Genomic DNA, 19,830 nt, shown 5'->3' on the forward strand with positions numbered 1-19,830 from the left:
AGCAGCTGCAGCGTCTGCTCTCCCCAACCAATGCGGATAGCACAGCACACAAACACCTAGCCCAGGATCCACTCCCGCAGTTTAATTAATTCATTAGCTTCCTTCTCGTTATTTACAGGGTTGTTGGCTTTTGTATATCCGTTTTCTACAGAAATGAGTGCAAATAATGCAGCCCTAAGGTAATGCTAATAAAAAAATCTTGCAGAGGGAGGAAAACCCAATAAAATGCCCCATTTTTAGCAATTAAAAAATATTACATTCCCCCCAAACAGGATTTGAACCCTTAGCGACAGAGTGTCTCTCTTGTGTCAGCTGGCAGCGCCCCCTGTGGGTGACAAGAGGGCTATCGGCGACGCTGGGGGATGCACATGCCTCCATGGTGGCGGGATCGGACAAAGCCTGGCTTGCAGGCACAGCGGTATGAGCCACTGGTGTTGATGCAGCGCTCGTTCTTGCACAGCAGGCCTCGCTGGTTCAGCTCCCGGCACTCGTCGATGTCTGTGGGTAGGGAGAGGGAGGGAAGGGGTTAATGGAGTGGCTGTGGAGCATGAGTATGGGTCTTGAACCTGCATCCCCCAACAGACCAGGCACGGAGAGACAGCTAGCAGCACTGTTTGTGAAAGGTGAAGAAAGAAGAGAACCCAGGAGTCCTGGCTCCCAACCCCACTCCTGCTCTAATCCACTAGACCAGACCCCCGTCCCAGGATAGTACTCAGGAGTCCTAGTGGTATGGGCAGCACATCACTTTGCAGTGCATGCTAATTCACAGGAGGCTTGGCACTCTTACCCAGGCAGCGGATGCGGGTGGCGTCTAGCTGGAAGCCAGCAGGGCATTCGCAAACTGCACCGTGGTAGGTCCGGACGCAGCGGCCGTTCAGGCAGTGACATTCATCTGAATCCTCCTCTGAGGTGTCATCCTCTGAGGGGGGGCGTACAAAGGCGGGGGGACACAGATGAGAAAATGGCAATGGCAGGGAGCCCATTCCCATGCAGCTGAAATTGTCTGGCACCGAGATGCAGCTAACTCTGAGGTGGGGTGCGGGGGGCTGTTCATACAGGAGATGCAGACACCTCTGGGATGGGCATGGGGGTTGTGTATAGAAGGATCACTAACCTTTGCGGGACTTGCCCAGGAACAAGGGGCTGAGGTCCCAGAAGGAGTTGCTCTCGCTCTGAGATGGCTGACACTGCTGCCCTGCAAGGAGCCATAACAACCAGCCTGGGACACATAGCAGTGAATCTCATCCCATCAGATCCTGCCCAGTGCAACCAGAGCCAGAGCCTCTAAAGGGGAAAGGTCCTGTACTCAACTCCCCGCTTCCCTGAACCAGCCAGAGCCCCCAGAGGGGAAAGACCCTGTAGCCCACTCCCTGCCCCCCTGAGCCAGCCAGTCCCCCGCACTGTGGGGCCAGACAGGAGCCAGCAACCTCCAGAGGAGAAACGCTCCATACTCTACTCCCCATCCCCTTGAGCCTGCCAGAGCCCACAGAGGGGAAAGGTCCCATACCCCACTCCCCATCCCCCAAGCCAGCCAGTCCCCCAACCCTGGGACCAGACTGGAGCCAGCACCCCCAGAGGGCAGGCTGGACATGCATGCTACCTGGGTTGCGGGGGGGGCACGCACGGCACTGGAAGCCCCAGCCTTTGCCGTAGCGACAGCAGCACTCCTCGTAGGTCAGGTGGTAGCCGTTGAGCGGTGAGGCGCACATGCTATCCTCCCCCCGGTGCTGCCAGCAGATGTCGCGCCGGTCAGCTGCCCGGTCTGCCAGGGCAGAGAGAGGGTTGGGGAGCCCACGGCACCATCTCAGCCAGCGCCTGCAGGAGACACTCCCACAGGACCTGGCATACTGGACGGGCCCTCGTGCACTCCACCACATTCACTGCACATCTAGGCAGGTGCACACCCACACATGGGCACCAGCAACTACAGGGGCACACTCACAATCTTCGTAACCACCACAGTGACAATCGGTGATGTGCTCACACTCACACTGGCTCACTATCAGGGACATGCTCACACTCACTCATTCACACTCACCCCCCTGCTCGCTCACAGAGTCAGGTTCACAATCCCAAGCCCCCCGCACTCTCCTAGGCCTATGGAGTAGCACTCAGCCCTGCATGCCCCTCACCTGCCTGCATGTCGGGGAGCTGGCACTCCTTGCCACTGGGATCCAGCATCCAGGGCAGGCTGCACTCACAGTAGAAGGAGCCCAGTGTGTTGATGCAACGCCCGTGCCGGCAGGCCCCGGGGTCCCGGCACTCGTCCACATCTGCAGGGCCAGGGCACAGTCACAGGGCATCAGGGGCTTGACAGGGTTGCCATGGCATTGGGGACCAGCAGGGATCGCCATGGCACCACCAGACTGATGAGGGTCGCTATGGCACCAGGGGCCAGCCAGGGTCAACATGGTAACATTACGACTGATGAGGTCGCCATGGCATCAGGGGCCAGCAGGAGTCACCAGAGGCTCTAATGTCACAGGCTCAATGGGTTGTCATGGCACCAAAGACCCCAAACTGGTCATCATGACACCAAGGACCAGCAAGGGGCATCTTTGCTCGCAAGTCCTCACCCCACCAGTGTGCTCCCCATCCAGGCGGGAGAGAAGCTCAGTCCCCAGTATCCCACCTTTAAAGGGGCCAGGAGGAGGTAGGGCTGTGATGGGGCTGCCCACCTGGCCAGGGCCAAGACTCAGAGCCAGTGAGCTGGTGTCATGTGTAAAGGGGACTCACCGATCTCACTGGGTGCCAGGCACTTCTTGTGGGTGGGGTTGTAGACGGCAGGGGCGGGGCAGGTGCACACATAGGCCCCCCGCGTGTTCTCACACAGCCCGTTCACGCAGTTCGACTCGTCCAGGCACTCATCCACATCTGGGGGGAAGGGGCATGGCTCAGAGCCCAGCCCCTCCTTTCAGCACCCTCCTGGCCACCTGGCCCCACCCCAATCACAGCCAGCGCCCCCTAGAGGGGAAGGCCTGTGTATCATTTCCCCACGCCCTTCAGCCAGCCAGTCCCCCAGCCAAGGCCAGATCACAGCACCGCCCCTTATAGGGGATACGTCCCGTGTCCCATTCCCCACTCACCCCCCTAAGCCAGCCAGTCCCCCTACCAAGGCCAGATCACAGCCAGCGCCCCCTAGAGGGGAAAGCCCGTATCCCATTCCCCACCCTGCAAGCCAGTGAGACCCCCCACCAAGGCCAGATCACAGCAGCGCCCCCTAGAGGGGCATCCGTCTGTCCCCCCGCAGTTCTAGACCAGGATATCTGCCCAACTGAGCTGATGCCACTCGCCCTCCTCACCCACACACTCGAGCAGGTTGCCATCGTAGTAGAAGCCTTGCTTGCAGTAGCACTCGTAGCCCGGCTGCGTGTTGACACACTTCCCCTCCTTGCAGATCTCCTCCCTGAACAGGCTGCACTCGTCAATGTCTGCAAGGAGCCCCAGGGTGGGAAAGGGGGACTGTTTATACAGGGATCCCTCACCCAGCACTGAGATGCAGTTGGCTCTGGGGTGGGGTGGGGTGGCTGTTTATACAGGGATCCCTCACGCAGCGCTGAGATACAGCCAACTCTGGGGTGAGGTACGGGGGTTGTTTATATAGGGATCCCTTGGCTGGCACTGAAATGCAGCTACCCCTGGGGTGGAGTGTGGAGGGCTGTAATGGCCAGGTAGGAGGGTTGCAGAGTTGGAAACCCTGTGACTCATGGGGGCGGGCAGGGGAAGGTGTAATCTTGGCTCCTAATCCCTCAGCCCTCAAGTGCAGGTGCCAAGCAGATCAGGGCTCGGGCCCTGGCACTCACCCCTGTGGGCAGGGATGCCATAGTTCAGGATGTTGTCATCCAGGATGAATCCTTTCCCGTCAGGGCAGAGGGAGTGGAACTCAGCTGCAGGGGAGAGAGGTGACATGCACATTGGGGAAGAGGGATTAATGTCTAGACCAGGTATTCTCCCTCCCTGCCCCAGGAATCAGATCTTTGGCCCATCCAGCCTGGTATCCCCGCTCCCTGCCCCCACATCAGACCAATGGGCCTATCCTGTCTGGTATCCCCCCACTCCCTCCATGGGTAATGCTTTCCTGACCCCCCTCAGTTGGATTCTAGTAGTTGCCTTGGAGCCTGGGGGTTGGATGTTCACAGTCACACCAAGTCCAGCAGCAGGTAGTTCCACGGTTCATTGGTGGCAGTGGGAATGGGGGAGGGTGGCATGGAGGAGAGGGTAGGGTGTGTCCCACCTGAGTTGGGCACAGGACAGGGGTAGATCTCACAGTGGTCACCCCAGCCAGCCCCCAGTGAGCAGCAGCACTCCTGGCGGGTGATGTTGGTGGCCAGGACACTGTCACAGAAGACGGTGTCATCAAAGTTCAGGTAGCATTCCTTCTTGTTGTCGGGGGGCTCCAAATCTGGGGGGCAGAGGGTAAATCAATCCCACAGTGTCCCACTCTGGCGCCATATCAGAGCCAGTGTTCCCCAGAGGGGAAGGCCCCGCATCCCACTCTCACCCTCACAGCTGTGTTGATCCTCAGATGGGGTGTATCCCTCATCGCACACGCACATGTAGGAACCATCCACGTTCTCGCATGCCCCATGGGGCAGGCACAAGCTGGGGTCCAGTGCACACTCATCGATATCTGGAGGGAGACCAGTGGGAGATAGAGGCAGGTGGTGTGCAATGGCACGCTTGCTGCACAACCATACCTGTGCCCACTCACAGATACACACTCATCCACGCCACACACCTGTGCCCCACGTGTGTCACCCTACAGTACACAAACTCACAATCACACCCATTTTATACACACACACACACACACACACACACACACACACACACACACACAGAGTAGCCTGTACTCTTTCCTTTTCCAGTGTGGCACGCTCACTTAGACACACATGCATGGGCCCTTGCAGTGCTTTGTGCAGCTCCACACATTCTGTCCCTCACACACACCCTGGTGTTCGCTCTTACTCGTGGCAGGCCCAGTTTGCAGCATATCAGGCTCACACTTGGGCATGAGGCATTCCTGAAGCCTAGTGTTTCATGTGCCTTCATACCCCATCATGCCCAGACTTTCCTATCTACCCCCGTGTGCCATGTCCTTGTGTCGCCACACACAGCTGCTCACACTTGGTGCAACATACTGTCCTCACTGTGTCACGCTACTGTGTGAGGAACACCAGACTCCTGACATGCCGTGCCCACACACACCCAGATGCTCAACTTCTCTGTGCCACACCTACCACCTCACCTTGGCACTTCCTGCCATTCACCAGCTTGTACCCAGCGTGGCACAGGCAGCGGTAGGAGCCCACAGAATTGACACACTCGCCCCCGATGCAGGCAGCCGGGAAGTCACACTCGTTAATGTCTGCAACATGGAAAGCCGCAGGGTGAGGGGGCCACTCCCAGCCCCCACCCCACGTGTCTGTGCATCCTGGCCCCCTCACCCAGCCCCCCCAGACATGGCCACCCAGCCTGGCCCCCTTACCCAGCCTTGCCTGGACCTGGCCACCCAGCCCCCTCCCCCCCACGGCTGCCCAGCTCAGTCCTCTCACCCAGCCCCCCGCAGACATGGCTGCCCAGCCCCCTCACCCAGCCCCCTCCACATGGCCACTCAGCGCAGCCCCATCACACAGCCACCCCCACACACAGCCACCCAGCCCAGCCCACTCATCCAGCCCCCCCAACACAGCCACCCAGCCTAGCCCCCTCACTAAGCCACAAGGCCACCCAGCCCAGCCCCCCCACCCAACCCTCCCCTGACATGAACATCCAGCCCCCTCCCAACCCCCCCACAAGGCCACCCAACCCTCCCGAACATGGCCACCCAGCCCACCCTGAACACGGCCACCCAGCCAGACCCCATCACCTAGCCCCCCCCAGACATAACCACCCAGCCCCCTCCCAACGCCCCCCCTTGACATGGCCACCCAGCCCAGCCCCGCCCCCAACACATGGCCACCCAGCCTGGCCCCCTCACCCAGCCCCCACAACATGGCCACCCAGCCTGAGCCTCTCACAGCTCCCATGTCCACAGCCCCACCCCCCAGCCCCTTCACACAACTGCTCTATTCCCACAGGCAGCTCCCGTCCCCCCACCCCCAACCCACTCACCTCCCACTGAGCCCCACCGCCCACAGGCAGCTCCCTGGCCCAGATCCCTCACGCTGAGCCCTACACGCCCCCTAACCACCAGCTCAGCCCCCTGCACCCTTCCACCCCATGGCCCAGCCCCTCACCTTCGCAGCGTGGCCTGTCCTTCACCGAGTGGAAGCCAGCTGGGCATTGGCACTTAAAGGAGCCCAGGGTGTTGACACAGACCCCGTTGGGGCAAAGCCCCCCATCCTCACACTCATTCACATCTGCAGGGAGAGAGAGCGGGGGACTGGGAGTCAGAATCCTGGCTTATATCCTCTGATCTGGGAGGGCAGGGGTGCAGTGGTTTGAGAAGGGGGCTCTGGAAGGGGAGGGGGTGCAGTGGTTAGAGCAGGGGGTTCTGGGAGGGCAGGGGGTGTGGTGGTTAGAGCAGGGGGACTCTGGGAGGGCAGGGGGTGCAATTGTTAGAGCAGGGGGCTCTGGGAGGGGAGTGGGGTGCAGTGGTTAGAGCAGGGGGTTCTGGGAGGGCAGGGGGTGCAATTGTTAGAGCAGGGGGCTCTGGGAGGGCAGGGGGTGCAGTGGTTAGAGCAGGGGGCTCTGGGAGGGCAGGGGGTGCAGTGGTTAGAGTGGGGGCTCTAGGAGGGCAGGCTCTGGGAGGGCAGGGGGTGCAGTGGTTAGAGCAGTGGGGCTCTGGGAGGGCAGGGGATCTAGTTACCCAGGCAGCTCCGGGCATTGGGCGCGGGTGCAAATCCCTCCCCACAGGTGCAGCGGAAGGAGCCGGGCAGATTCTCACACCAGCCGTGTTTGCATGGAGTCTCCTCAGAGCACTCATCCACATCTGGGGGGACACAGATGCTGAACCTCAACCCTGTCCCCCACACAACTTTTGACCTGCAACCCACTCCCCTGCAGCCAAGTTTGGTTGGGGCCGAATGTCCCTCAGCCCATTGTGGGTGCACAGGGCACCTCCCACCATGGCGGCATGAGATTCTCACCCCAGATACTGCACCAATCCCGGCACTAGGGGGAGAGGGGTTTACTGGGTTGGAGCCGGGGGCTGGGAGCCAGGACTCCTGGGTTCTATCCCCAGCTCTGGGAGTGGGGTGGGACCTAGTGGGTTAGAGAGGGGGCTGGGAGGCAGGACTCCTGGGTTCTGTGGCCAGCGCTTACCATAGCAAATCCCATGCTGGCCCCGGAAGCCCGGTGGGCAGGGGCTGCATTTGTAGGTGCCTGGCCGGTTCTCACACTTCCCGTCGGGGCAGATGCCAGTGTCCAGGCACTCATCAATGTCTGCGGGGAGAGAGAAAAGGTGAAGGGTAAGAGGCCTTTGTGGGAGCCCCATGAGGGGCAATGCACAGGGCAGGGCCCTTGAGGACGCAGCGAGTCCTCTGGCAAGTGGGGAGTTGGTTTGTTATTGTAGGTCTCTGACAGTTCTACCTGACAGGTTGTTGTGAGAAGGGTTGCTCGGGGGCACTGTCTTCTTGTTCTGAGGTCTGTGCAAGCTCTGGGCTGGACATTGGTTTGTTATTGTAGGGTCTCACTCAGTAACTCTGGGGCTGTGTGCACCTGTTTGTTCTTGTGGGGTCTTTGGAAAGGGGCTTTCACTACTGCTCAGGCTGTGAGCACCCACTTGTTATGATCGAGTCTCTCAGGGCCATTGGTTTGTTATTGTAGGGTCTCTGTCTCCCAAGGCTGTTGGGGCTCTCCCCTCCCCCTCCCTCTCCCTCTCCACCCCAACCCGGCCAGCCCTTACCTTCGCAGAGGGGCTGGCGGGAAGGCTTGAGACGGTAGCCGGGATGGCATTCACACTTGTAGTGCCCAGGGTAGTTGACACAGGCTCCCCCATCCCCACAGATGTGAGGCTTGGAGCACTCGTCAATGTCTGCCAGACAGGTGGACGTGAACAAGGCAGAGGAGGGGGGACAGGACTTTACCGATCACCCCTTCCCCCCAACTCCCTTCCCAATCCCCATGCCCCCTTCCCATCCCCATCCTCCCTTCCCATCCCCCTCTTCCCATCCCCCAGCCTTCCTTCCCAGCCCCCCAGCCCATCCCCCATGTTCCAGTGCATCCCCCAGCTCACTATGCGTGCCCTGTTTCCCCCAGCTCCCAGCAGCCCCTCCTCCAGCCCTCCTGTTCCCCCCCAGCTCCCGTCCCCTGGGTGCTCACCCACGCAGGAGCGCACGCCCTTGTGCACCTTCAGCTGGTACCCCCGGTTGCAGTGGCAGTTGTAGGAGCCACCCGTGTTCATGCAGACGCCCTTGCCGATGCCGCACGGCTCTGCCTCACACTCGTTCACGTCTGTGGCAGGCAGGGGGCGGGAGGGAAAAAGAATGACTGACCCCCACCATGCCGCGATGCAGCCCTGGCCACATGCGTATGTTGGAGGGGTCACAGGTTTGCATGTGTACTTGCACACGTGTTGCAGGCCTAGCTACCAGCATGCGCAAGCAGGGTGGGTGTCTCAGACTTCCACAGGCCAACGTGCGGGTGTGTCGCACACCTATTGTCGAGCTGTGTGGGCGTGTCACATAGCTGTTGTACGTGTGGGTGTGTCACACACCTGTTTTACAGATGTGCCGGTGTGCCACACTTTTGTGCAGCTGTGCAGGCATGTTGTACTGCTGCTGTGCAGCTGTGTGGGCATGTCACATGCTTGCTGTGCAGACACACGTGTGTTGCACCCTTGCAAATAGGCTTGTGAGGGGGGCGTCACAGATCTGTGTATGCAGGCATACCCAGGGGGTCACTCCATCACACAGATGTGTGTGCCCCTCCAGGGCGCTGACACCTCCATGAATGCAGTGGGGTGGGCATCACATGCCCCCAGACAGCCATGCACATGCGTGTCCCTCTGCATGTGTCACACACCCACAAAGGAGGGCGAGGCAGCGTATTACCTGTGCAGAACCTGCGCTGGGTGTGCCAGCGGTAGCCCGGGTAGCAGATGCAGGTGTAGCCCGACAAACTCATGACGCACTCTCCATGGCCACAGATATTGCGGTTCAGCTTGCACTCATCCGTCTCTGCAGGGACAGACAGATGCAGCCCGGGAGGGGGAGATCAGGATGAATTGCTCAGGAGCCAGGAAATCTGTTTCTAATCGACCCTCAGGAGAGCCAGGAGTTCCCTCACCCCTAGGGCCGCTGCGATATCAGCTCACAGGGACCACACTGCATCGGGCCAGGGATGCTCAGGAGACATCACTAGCCCGGAAAGGACTTGGGGGACCCCCCTGAGAACGTGCACATCACTGGGGAACGTTTGGGGTTCACCCCTGATAATTAAGGGGAGCCCAGCAGGGAAGTTTGGTCCAGGAATGTGAAATTTTTCCTAAAGGGGTGGGGGGAGGTTGCTAGCGCGCAGCCCCCCACCCTGCCATGAGGCTCTCACCTGTCACCTGTGTTGGTGCGATCTCCACGGCGCTACGTGTGTATTGGTCTGGCAGCACCTTCTGCACCATGGCAGTCGTGGGTCGGGCCACCACCTCTGGGACCCAATGGAGACAGAACAGGGTTAGCAGTGCTGGGAGCTTCCCCGCAGCAATGTGCAGCCGGGGGCTCCAGCACTGCGAGCTTCCCTGCAGCAGATCCCAGCCAGGGGCTCCAGTGCTGCGAGCTTCCCCGCAGCAGAGCCCAGCTAGGGGCTCCAGTGCTGCGAGCTTCCCCACAGCAGTGTCCTTTCTTCCATCACTCACCAGGGTAGCGGGCGCCCAGGGTGGCTGCACTGGCATAGAACTGGTCCACTGACTGCTCCTCTGAGTTGGTCCGATATGCCGGCAGCTGGAGGGGGAGGGGTTAAACGGTGGGGGCACCTGCTTCTCTCCGCTACTCAGACGGGTGCCCTATTCCTCCCTCTGCTTCACTTCATTCCTCCCCCTCTCTCATTCTTTCATTCATTCCTCTCCTCCCTCCTTTTCACCCGCCACCCTCCAGCGCTCCCTTTCCCACTCCCTCCATCCTCCCTCCACTTCCGCATCACCCCTCCGCTGCTCCTCCGCTGCGCGCCTGCTGCTCCAGGGGCCCTACTCACCATGGCCGTGGTGACAGCTGCAAGAGACAAACACAGGGCCCGGGGTCAGATCCTGTCATGCCAGTCTGAGAATCTGAGGTTCACCTCTGAAAGTGGGGGTTTGCTCTGAGAGCAGGGTCCCCCAGCTCTGGGATTCTGAGATAACAGGATGTACCCCTGAAAAATGGGGTTTGCCCTTAGAGAATTTGGGGTAACAGCTCTGACAACATGGGATTTGCCCCCTGAGATGTGGGGGTTTGCCAACAAAGAAGGGAGTAACAGGTCTGAGAAAGTGGGGTTCACCCTTAGTGAATTTGGGGTGCTCCAGAGAACACAGGGTTCACCATGGGAGAATGTGGGATTCACTGTTGGAGAACGTGGGCTTGTCCCTCGGAGGATGTAGGGACCTCCAGATTTTCTCTCTTTGAACCCTACATTCTCAGACAGGGTTTCACAATGGGAGAATTTGGGGTACAATCTGTGGTAATATTGGGGTTCACCACAGGGCAATGTGGGGTACAGCCCCTGCTATTACTGGGGTTCACTAGGGGGAAATTTAGGGAACCCCCATGTCCTGGTGATTAGAGTGACAGTGGCACCTCCCTGGCCCCCATGCCCAGTCCGCCTCCTCCCTGGGGGTCTCTGACCTTCGGACTCCTGAGAGTCCCCCTCGAGGGGCGGCAGGCTGGGCAGCTCACGCTGCTGCTGCAGGTCTGTGGTGCCGTCGGGGTGGATGTGCAGGGTGAAGTCGCTCTCCCCCTGGATGGTCAGGGTCTGGTGGGATGTCAGGATGTGGTAGCCCTTCCCTGCTGGGCAAATCTCCTTGAACGCAGCTGCCAGATGAGAGAGGAGACAGGTTAGCACTGGTGCTGCGAGCTTCACTGTGGCAGTGTCCCCAGCCGGTGACTCCACCAGGGCTGTGAGCTTCCCCGTGGCAGCGCCCCCAGCCGGTGACTCCACCAGGGCTGTGAGCTTTCCTGTGGCAGTGCCCCCAGCCAGTGACTCCAGGATTGTGAGCTTCCCTGTGGCAGTGCCCCAGCCAGAGACTACAGTGCTGCGAGCTTCCTGTGGCAGTGCCCCCAGCTGGTGACTCCAGGGCTGTGAGCTTCCCTCTGGCAGAGACCCAGCCAGTGACTCCAGCACTGCAAGCTTCCCTGTGGCAGTGTCCCAGCTAGTGACTCCAGCACTGCAAGCTTCCCCATGGCAGTGCCCCAGCCAGGGATTACAGTGCTGTGAGCTTCCCCGTGGCAGTGCCCCAGCCAGGGATTACAGCGCTGCGAGCTTCCCTGTGGCAGTGCCCCAGCCAGGGATTACAGCGCTGCGAGCTTTCTTGTGGCAGTGTGCCCAGCCAGGGACTACAGTGCTGTGAGCTTCCTGATGGCAGTGCCCCAGCCAGGGACTCCAGCACTGCAAGCTCCCCTGTGGCAGTGCCCCAGCCAGGGACTCCAGCACTGCGAGCTTCCCCATGGCAGTGCCCAAGTCAGGGACTCCAGCGCTGCAAGCTTCCCTGTGGCAGTGCCCCAGCCAGTGACTCCAGGGCTGTGAGCTTCCCTGTGGCAGTGCCCCAGCCGGTGATTCCAGCACTGCAAGCTTCCCCGTGGCAGTGCTGTGGCAGATACTCCATCCTGGCCCAGTTTGCAGTTTCTTACCTGCGCCATCAGCCGGGCAGCGCTCGCAGCGGGCCCCCCAGGCCTTGCCAACGCTGCAGCAGCACATCTGGCGGGTCAGCTTAGTGGGCAGTGGGTGTTGACACTGGAGCTCTGGGCTCACCAGCCGGAAACACAGGCTCTTCTCCCCCGACTTCTCCGCTGCAGCCCCGGGAGAGGCAGGGTCAGTAGCACTCCAAGCCCCTGCCCCCAGCTGGGCACCCCAGAGAGACACTGAGCCCCCATGACCCTCCCAGGAGACAGGGTCAGTGCTGCTCTGAGCCCCCCCCCCGTCCCCAGCTGGGCACCCCAGAGAGACACTGAGCCCCCATCATCCCCACAGGGGAGACAGGGTCAGTGCAACTCCAAGCCCCCTGCCCAACCCTCCCAGTCCCCTCAACCCCCCAGCCTGCCCCCGGTCCCTTTACATACGGACACACTGGCTGCGGGATGGGCCCAGCATGTGGCCAGGTTTGCATGCGCAGCGAAAGCTGCCCTGGGTGTTGAGACACTCGCCATTCTGGCACACGCCCTGCATGGCACACTCGTTAATGTCTGCACAAGGAGAGAGAGGGGTCAGTAACACGACACACAACACCATAATGCACACACAACACAACACGCACACACCCCACAGGGCACACTTGTTAATATCTGCACGGGGAGAGAGAGGGTCAGCAACCACAATGACACACAACACAACACCCAATACAACATGCACACCCCACAGGGCACACTTGTTAATGTCTGCACAGAGAGAGAGAGGGGTCAGTAACACTAGGACACACCACACAACACAACATCCCCACAGGGCACACTCGTTAATGTCTGCACAGGGAGAGAGAAGGGTCAGTAACACAAGGACATGCAACACAACAACACAAAGCACACTCCCCACAGGGCACACTTGTTAAAAGTGTGTTTGGGGAGAGATGTCTCAGCAGCACACCATAGCCCCACACATGACACATTCCCAAGGACACAACACACACACAGAAGCAGGTCTTCAGTCCCCCCACCCAGAGAGTGCCCACCAGGTACCCTGGCAGTGGGTGCTGTTCAGTCTCTTGTATCCCTGTGGGCAATCACCCCCATGTTCCCCTCGGATCGGGCCTGTCTTCTGCACGCCCGAGTCTGCAACACACAACAAACCCCAGAGGGGGAATCAGTGGGAGCGAGGATGCAGCGTGGTGTACAGGTGAGGGCAGGGCTGGGGACCTGGGAGGCAGGACTCTTGGGGTCTAGCCCTGGCTCTGGGAGGGGAGCAGGACCTAGTGGGTTAGAGCAGGGGCAAACTGGCACTCAGGACTCCTGGGTTCTATCCCAGCTCTCCCACTGACCTCAGGCAAGTCCCATTCCCACTCGGTGCCTTTCCTTCCCCTCCTATTTATTTGTCTAGACATTGAGCCCTACAGGGCAGACACTGTCTCTTGTATCTGTGCAGAGCCTGGGGCAGAGCCCTGATCTCAGGTGGGGAGGAGAAGGCTGTGGGGGTCTGCATGGCACCTGGCCAGACATGGCCAAATCTCCAGCGGGGGGGGGGCTATGGGAGTCTCCATCACCATCGCAATAGCAGAGACATAGACATCGCCCAGCACGGGTGCCAGACGCTTGCACAGATGGCGGTTTGGACGCGCTGCCTCTTGGCTCAGGGTCTCTGGCTCCTCGCCCCCCTCAGCAGTGGCCCCACTGGGGGTGGTGCTGGGGAAAGTAGCGATCAGCTAACCAGCGCCTGTGCTGGTCTCACTACCACAGCCAGGCTAGCAGGCGCGGGGGGCGGGGACATGGGACGATGTTTATTCCAGCAGGCGTGTGCAGCCAGGCTGCTCCTGATCCGTCCAAGCTGGGAAACGTGGGGGGGGGGAATGGAAAGAAAGACTGAGAAGAAAGAGACAGAGAAGAGCTGGGGGGACGTTTGGGATGAGGGGGGCTGTCCCAGTGAGATTCAAAAGGAAATAGAATTCCAAGGGACCATGGGAATTTGTTAAGCTGAGGGACTCACCACCACTGGACTGTGCACAGGGCAGGGCTGGGAAAAGGGCGAGACATTATCACAACTCACGCGGGTGGCAGATGCACTGAGGGATGGAGGACAGGGACAGCTCCCCCACCGCCGAGTCACAGCCAGCTACTGACTGATGGGTAAGGAGAAACTGCCCCCAGGGGCAAGTTAGCTTAGAATGGCCGGCAGAGAGCTCCCCTGTGCTCCTGCCCCACTCCCCACAGTGCCCCCTGCTGGGAGAGGCCAGGGCTGGAGTAGCCAGGAGCTCCCCGCAGCCAGCTCCTGCCCTGCTCCCTGCAGAGCCCCCTGTTGGGAGAAGCCGGGGTGGCAGCACCCGTGCACTCCCTCAGGTAACAAACGGTTCCATTCTCCTACCCCACATACTCCTCTCACCCCCCCAAGGGGGGATGACAGCGCTTCCCACAGGGGTGGGTGGGTGGCAGCTGCAGACAGGAAGTTGCCCAGAAGAGCCGGAGTGTGATGAAAGGGAGCAGGTTGGGGGCCTGCCCAGCCGGAGAACAAGGAGCCAGGCCATGAAGCACATTCTTGGCTACTTCTAACACAAACACCCTGCGGCTCACAGATCCCCGGGAGCTGGAAAAGCCATTGAGTGGGAGTGCCAAGAAGGAGGGTAGGTGCGGGGGGAGGGGGAGAAAGTAGGGTTGGAACCTGCCACCTGATCCATCCCCTCCAAATCTTAGCCGGCTGGGCATCCCCCCCACTGTGCCCCGCATCCCCCGCCATGGTGCCCTGGAAGCTCTCGGAGGGACCGGTGGGCACTGCCCAGGCAGCTCCCGGGGCGACATGCTGGAATGTGGCAGCCCAGCCTGGCTACGTAAGGCCCCATCCAGGCTTCCCGTAAACCTTGTGCCAGGCTGGGAGAGGTCAGCACCAGGCTAGGGGGAGAAGTGACAGCGCCAGGCTAGGGGGAGAAGTGACAGCGCCAGCTAAACATCAGCTCTCACAGACCCTCAGTGGGTCAGTCCTGGCTCCCCCACACTGGGTAGCCCCTCTTGGCTAGCTGAAGGGCTGCAGGGTCACTGGCTGGGGGGAGCTCCCAGCTACTCTGGCCCAGCCTCTCCCAGCAGGGGGCACTATGGGGCACAAGCAGGAGCACTGGCAGGGGGCAAGCTGGGAGGCTGTACCAGGAAGGGGGCCTCAGGCATTACTTACACTGCAGGTGGGGGCATTTATGGCACTTGTTCTGCCCCCAGGAGGTGCCGATGCTCCCGCAGCAATCCTCTTGCTTGGTCAGGCCTGGCAGGGGGTTGCTCCCGCACTGAGAAACAGCGCCCCCCACCGCCGGAGAGAGAAATGACAGGCAAGTGAGACCATGACCACCACCTCCCACTGCAGCATAGCGCCCCCTGCTGGCCCCTCCCCACTCCCTGCAGCACAGTGCCCCCTACTGACTCTTCCCTGCTCTGTGTACCACAGCATCCCCTGCTGAACCCTCCCCGCTCCCTGCAGCACAGTGCCCCCTACTGTCCCTTCCCTGCTCCGTGTACCACAGCATCCCCTGCTGAACCCTCCCCGCTCCCTGCAGCACAGTGCCCCCTACTGTCCCTTCCCTGCTCCATGTACCACAGCATCCCCTGCTGAACCCTCCCCGCTCCCTGCAGCACAGTGCCCCCTACTGACCCTTCCCTGCTCCATGTACCACAGCATCCCCTGCTGACTCCCGCCCTGCTCCCTTCAGCACTGTGCCTCCTGGAGGAGCGGGCAACTCACAGATTGTTTGGGCAGGGTCTCCTGGAAGCAGCGTCCCAGGGGTTTGTGCGTATGGGGCCGGGCATGGGGTGTTGGGGGTTTCTGGCCCATGGAGCTCTGGGCCGGGTGCTGGATGAGGTGGTGTTGGGCACCCGGCCCGGTGCCCTCGGTGCTGATGCTGTCGATGCGGTGGACCTGCACGGAGGCATCGGGCGGGTGGTGGACGCGCACATTCAGCAGAGGGGGGTGGACCTGCACTGGAGGGGGGCCCGAGGGGGAGTCAGCATATGGACCGTCCCCTGACACTGACCCCCAGCTTCCCAGGTGAAAACAGCTGGCACTTCCCCTAAATGAGAGAGGCCCTGGAGGGAAACCCCCCCCATGCCATTAACCCCCTGCCCCATCACCCCCCCGGCCAATCATTCACCCCCAACAACCCCTGCCCCCATCACCCCCCTGCCCAATCATTCATCCCCAACAACCCCTGCCCCCCATCACCCCCTCACTCCAAGTTACGCTGTCACCCCATTTGCCATATCACTCCCTCCCTTGCCCTCCATCCCCATCACAATCCTCAGGTCCCCCTCCCCACTCCCAGTGGCAGTACCTTCGGACGAGTGGTGCCCAGGTCCCAGGGGCACCATGAAGGTGGAGTGGCTGACGGTGGCCTTGGGGCTGTGGCCGGCGGGTGGCTCCCCGGCACCGTGCGCATCGGAGATCACCTGCACGGCGTAGATGGCGTGTTTGCTGGAGCCCGTCTCACCTGCTGGGCCCTCAAGGGGCCCCAGCACTGCCGGCTGCAGCAGCTGCTGCCCCCCCTGGGCCTGGGCCTGGCGCCCTGCCGGCACCTGGCAGAAGCGCCCTGTAAACTCGGGGGGGCAGAGGCAGTGGTTACGGGATGTGCACTGCCCGCCATTCATACAGGGCAGTGGGCACACCACTGGGGGGGAGAGAGAGAGAGATTAGACCAGGGACTCCCACCCTGCCCCCACTGCTGCACCATCTGTGTCTACCCCATGGCTGCCCGCCCCCACCCGCCCACAGCCACTCCCTGTCCCCACCCCATCCATCCCATGCTCCCACCCACCCCCTGCTTCCTGCCCCCCCGCCACATCCACCCCCTGCTCCCTGCCCTCCACCCCATCCACCCTCTGCTCCTTGTCCCAACCCCACCCCATCCACCCACAGCTCCCTGCCCCCCCACCCTACTCCCTGCCCCCCACCCCATCCACCCCCTGCTCTCTGCCCCTCCCCACCCCATCCACCTCCTGCTCCCTGTCCCCACCCTTCTGCTCCCTGCCCCCACCTTGCCCCATCCAACCCCTGCTCCAGGGCACACACAGAGGGAGCCAGCGGGCAAGCCAGGGCACAGGTGGCGGGGGAGCCAGCAGGCAAGCCAGGGCACTCATGGGATTGAGCTGGTGGGCAAGCCAGGGCACACGCAGTGGTGGCAGCTGGCAGGCAAGCCAGGGCACACATGTTGGGAGCAGCCGGCAGGCAAGCCAGAGCACACGTGGTGGGGTGGAGGAACTGGTGGGCAAGCCAGGGCACATGCAGTGGGGAGCCAGTGGGCAAGCCAGGGCACACATAGTAGTGGGAAAGGGGTGAGCCAGCAGGCAAGCCAGGGTACGCACAAGGTGAAGGGGAAGATGGCCAGAGCACAAGAGGCAGGAACTCTTCTTCTGCATGAGCCTGTGATCTTAGCCGGGCCTCCAGGGACTAACGTAACACCAATGTGTTAACATCCCTGTTAGTATCGGGGCAGCACCTGGAGGCCCCCGACCAAGATCGGGGCCCAGTGAGCTGGGCGCTACCCACACACAACACCGAGATCAGGGCCTAGCGTGCTGGGCACTGTAAACACACACACACACACCCGAGAACAGGGCCCAGTGTGCTGGGTGTTGTATACACATACACAAGATCAGGGCCTGGTGCACTGGGCGCTGTACACACACACACACACACACACACACGAGGTCAGGGCCCAGTGCACTGGGCGCTGTACACACACACACAACCGAGATCAGGGCCCAGTGCGCTGGGTGCTGTACACACACACACACACACCCCGAGATCAGGGCCCAGTGCGCTGGGTGCTGTATACAAACACACAGACATACGAGATCAGGAACCATTGTGCCAGGCACTGCACAGACTCATGGTGAGAGACAGGTCCAGCCCCAAAGATCTTACAGTCTAAATAGACACATGATGGCAGTCATAGGCCTGGAGCGGGGAGGGACTCACCGGGGTCACACAGGGTGCCTGTGGCAGAGGCAGGAAAATAAACCAGGTCTCCTGGTCCCAGGGCCTTAACCACAAGCCCTTCCTCCCCAACATCCTTCCCGCAAACCCACACAGGGTGAAATACCCAGCTGAGGCCATCCAGCCGGGAAGTGACATCCCTCAGGTCACAGAGTGAATCAGAGCTGGGGACAGAGCCCAGCCCCCTGCTCTAGCCACTAGACGCCACTCCCGTCCCAGAGCCAGCAGTCCCAGCAATCACCACCATCCCTGCTCTGACTCCCACGCGGAGGCTGGGGTTCCAGCTGTTTTGGTTTATTTCCCTGGCTGGGGAGTTTGCCGGGGCAGCTGAACAGCCGCGGCTCAGGGGAGGTAGTGGTGCGTATACACCGGGTTCCCAGGCCTAGCCAGCTGCCCTGGCTCAAGCGCCGGTGACTCAGTGTTGGAGCAGGGATTATCCAAACATTCAGGACAATAACAAAAGGACAGCGAATGGCTCCTGCTGCAGCCCCATCATCGGAAAGGCCAACACACAGTGCACTCAAGGCTTGAGATGTGGCCACCTCTGGGGCAGGGCATGAAGGGCTGTTGATCAGCTACACAACACGTTAGGACAGGAAGTGAAGGAAAATAGTGGTGTCCAGGTGAAAAAGTGCACTGGGGTGGGAGAGGGATTACAGGACTGAGGGATTGTGTGGCAGAGCCCAGGGCTCAGATGGCAGGGGGCTGCGAGTTGGGACTGAGGGGCACTGGTGAGCGAAGGGGAGTCACCTGGCGCCTGCTCCAGCCCCCTCACTTCAAGCAGCGACTCAATTTCATTCCCTCTCAAGTGCAAAGTCAATAAACGCCATGGTTTCTGGAGCCGGAGGTATTTTTAGTCTCTTTGTATCACTGAGACAAAACGGGGGCGGGAGGAAGACATGCTGCGGTGGGATCAAGTGAGGGGGGCAGGGGAGGCTGGGGGGGGAGAAGGGTGTGTGTGGCTGGAGCACATGGTGGGAGTGGGGCTGGATGGAGGACGGGATGAGGTGCATGGCTGGGGTGCAGGGGTGTGTGGGGGTGAAAGGGAGCGGGCAGGGAAGGGAGGGGTGTTGGGGGGAGGATGGAGCATCGGGGGAGGAGTCTGGAGGGGAGGGACATATGGGATGGGCCTGCTGGGAGACAGGGGGAGGGACTCCCCAAGGGTCTGTGACTGGGTGACTGGAAGGGGTGAAGTCTGGGTCAGACCCACAGTGGGGAGGTAGAACTGGTTCAGCAAGAATCAAAGAGGTCCCCCCCCAAAAAATACCCTCTCCTCCCCTGAACCCTCCAGCCCTCTCGCTCCCCCTGAAGGCTGGGCGCAGGTGCTGGGCCCACCCTGGACCAGGAGGGGATTTTCCGGGCTGGGTCCAGCCCAGCTCTGGATTCAGTTAGCCCCAGAGGTCACTCCAACCCCAATACCATCCCCCCCACCCCCCAGCAGAAGGATGAAGGGGTACCAGGGATCTTTCCCGCAGCTGGTGGGGGGGGAGGGCTGGCATGGTGCCTGGTGGGAGGGGCACCAGCATCAGCTGAGGAATGTTACAAACCAGGGAATTCACAGCCGGAGCTGGGCCAGGCTGCTGTGAGTGCAAAGGAGTGTGCGGGTGAGAGCACGTGTCTGAGTGTGTGCCAGTGTGCAGGGGGGTGAGACTGTGTGCAGGAATCTACATGGGTGTGTATAGGCAAGCAAGATTGCACGCATGTGCATTTTAGATTGTGTGTGTGGGTGTATGCATGTGTATTTGATTGTGTTTGGGTGTGCACATACATATGTTAGATTGGGTGTGTTAGCTTGTGCATGCGGTAGATGGTGTGGGTGTGTGCGTATGCATGAGATTACATGTGTGCAAGTGTTAGATCGGGTGTGTGCAAGTGTGTGTCTGTTAGATTCTTTCCATGTGTGAGTTTTGGATTCCGTGTGTGTGAGTGTGTACGCATGTGCGTGTTAGATTGGAGGCCGGCTGCTGGAGGTGCAGGCGTCGGACGGGCCCCAGGGGACAGGAGCTGGGATGGGGCCATTCGCTGAGGCGAGATTTTCCTCCAGCCCTGAACTGCTGCTGGAAGAACTGCCAGGGGAGAGGGGAGAGCAAGCACAGG

General features: G+C 60.9%; 1 protein-coding gene across 3 annotated transcripts in view; it reads right to left on the reverse strand.

Moving 5' to 3' along the window:
• Positions 1-61: 61 nt before the first annotated feature.
• LTBP3 (latent transforming growth factor beta binding protein 3) overlaps positions 62-19,830 on the reverse strand; it is a 21,069-nt gene continuing 1,300 nt past the window's right edge. Inside the window, exons 2-28 of one of the 3 annotated variants that reach the window (XM_038411436.2) lie at positions 16,073-16,405; positions 15,487-15,722; positions 14,929-15,034; positions 12,795-12,887; positions 12,186-12,308; positions 11,757-11,915; positions 10,755-10,940; positions 10,129-10,145; positions 9,794-9,878; positions 9,490-9,585; positions 8,997-9,122; positions 8,266-8,397; positions 7,850-7,978; positions 7,267-7,386; positions 6,812-6,934; positions 6,240-6,362; positions 5,249-5,368; positions 4,502-4,630; positions 4,235-4,402; positions 3,804-3,887; positions 3,303-3,431; positions 2,737-2,874; positions 2,133-2,273; positions 1,601-1,762; positions 1,115-1,195; positions 788-919; positions 62-498 (exon numbers count right to left, since the gene is read on the reverse strand). In XM_038411436.2, coding sequence (XP_038267364.1) covers positions 344-498; positions 788-919; positions 1,115-1,195; positions 1,601-1,762; positions 2,133-2,273; positions 2,737-2,874; positions 3,303-3,431; positions 3,804-3,887; positions 4,235-4,402; positions 4,502-4,630; positions 5,249-5,368; positions 6,240-6,362; positions 6,812-6,934; positions 7,267-7,386; positions 7,850-7,978; positions 8,266-8,397; positions 8,997-9,122; positions 9,490-9,585; positions 9,794-9,878; positions 10,129-10,145; positions 10,755-10,940; positions 11,757-11,915; positions 12,186-12,308; positions 12,795-12,887; positions 14,929-15,034; positions 15,487-15,722; positions 16,073-16,405 — 3,626 coding nt within the window. In that variant the 3' untranslated portion in view covers positions 62-343. The remainder of the gene's footprint in view (positions 499-787; positions 920-1,114; positions 1,196-1,600; positions 1,763-2,132; positions 2,274-2,736; positions 2,875-3,302; positions 3,432-3,803; positions 3,888-4,234; positions 4,403-4,501; positions 4,631-5,248; positions 5,369-6,239; positions 6,363-6,811; positions 6,935-7,266; positions 7,387-7,849; positions 7,979-8,265; positions 8,398-8,996; positions 9,123-9,489; positions 9,586-9,793; positions 9,879-10,128; positions 10,146-10,754; positions 10,941-11,756; positions 11,916-12,185; positions 12,309-12,794; positions 12,888-14,928; positions 15,035-15,486; positions 15,723-16,072; positions 16,406-19,830) is intronic. The other 2 variants (XM_043519076.1, XM_043519077.1) reach the window with 2 other exon arrangements.

This window comes from Dermochelys coriacea, chromosome 7 (genome assembly GCF_009764565.3).
Source record: "Dermochelys coriacea isolate rDerCor1 chromosome 7, rDerCor1.pri.v4, whole genome shotgun sequence".
Taxonomy (NCBI): domain Eukaryota; kingdom Metazoa; phylum Chordata; order Testudines; family Dermochelyidae; genus Dermochelys; species Dermochelys coriacea.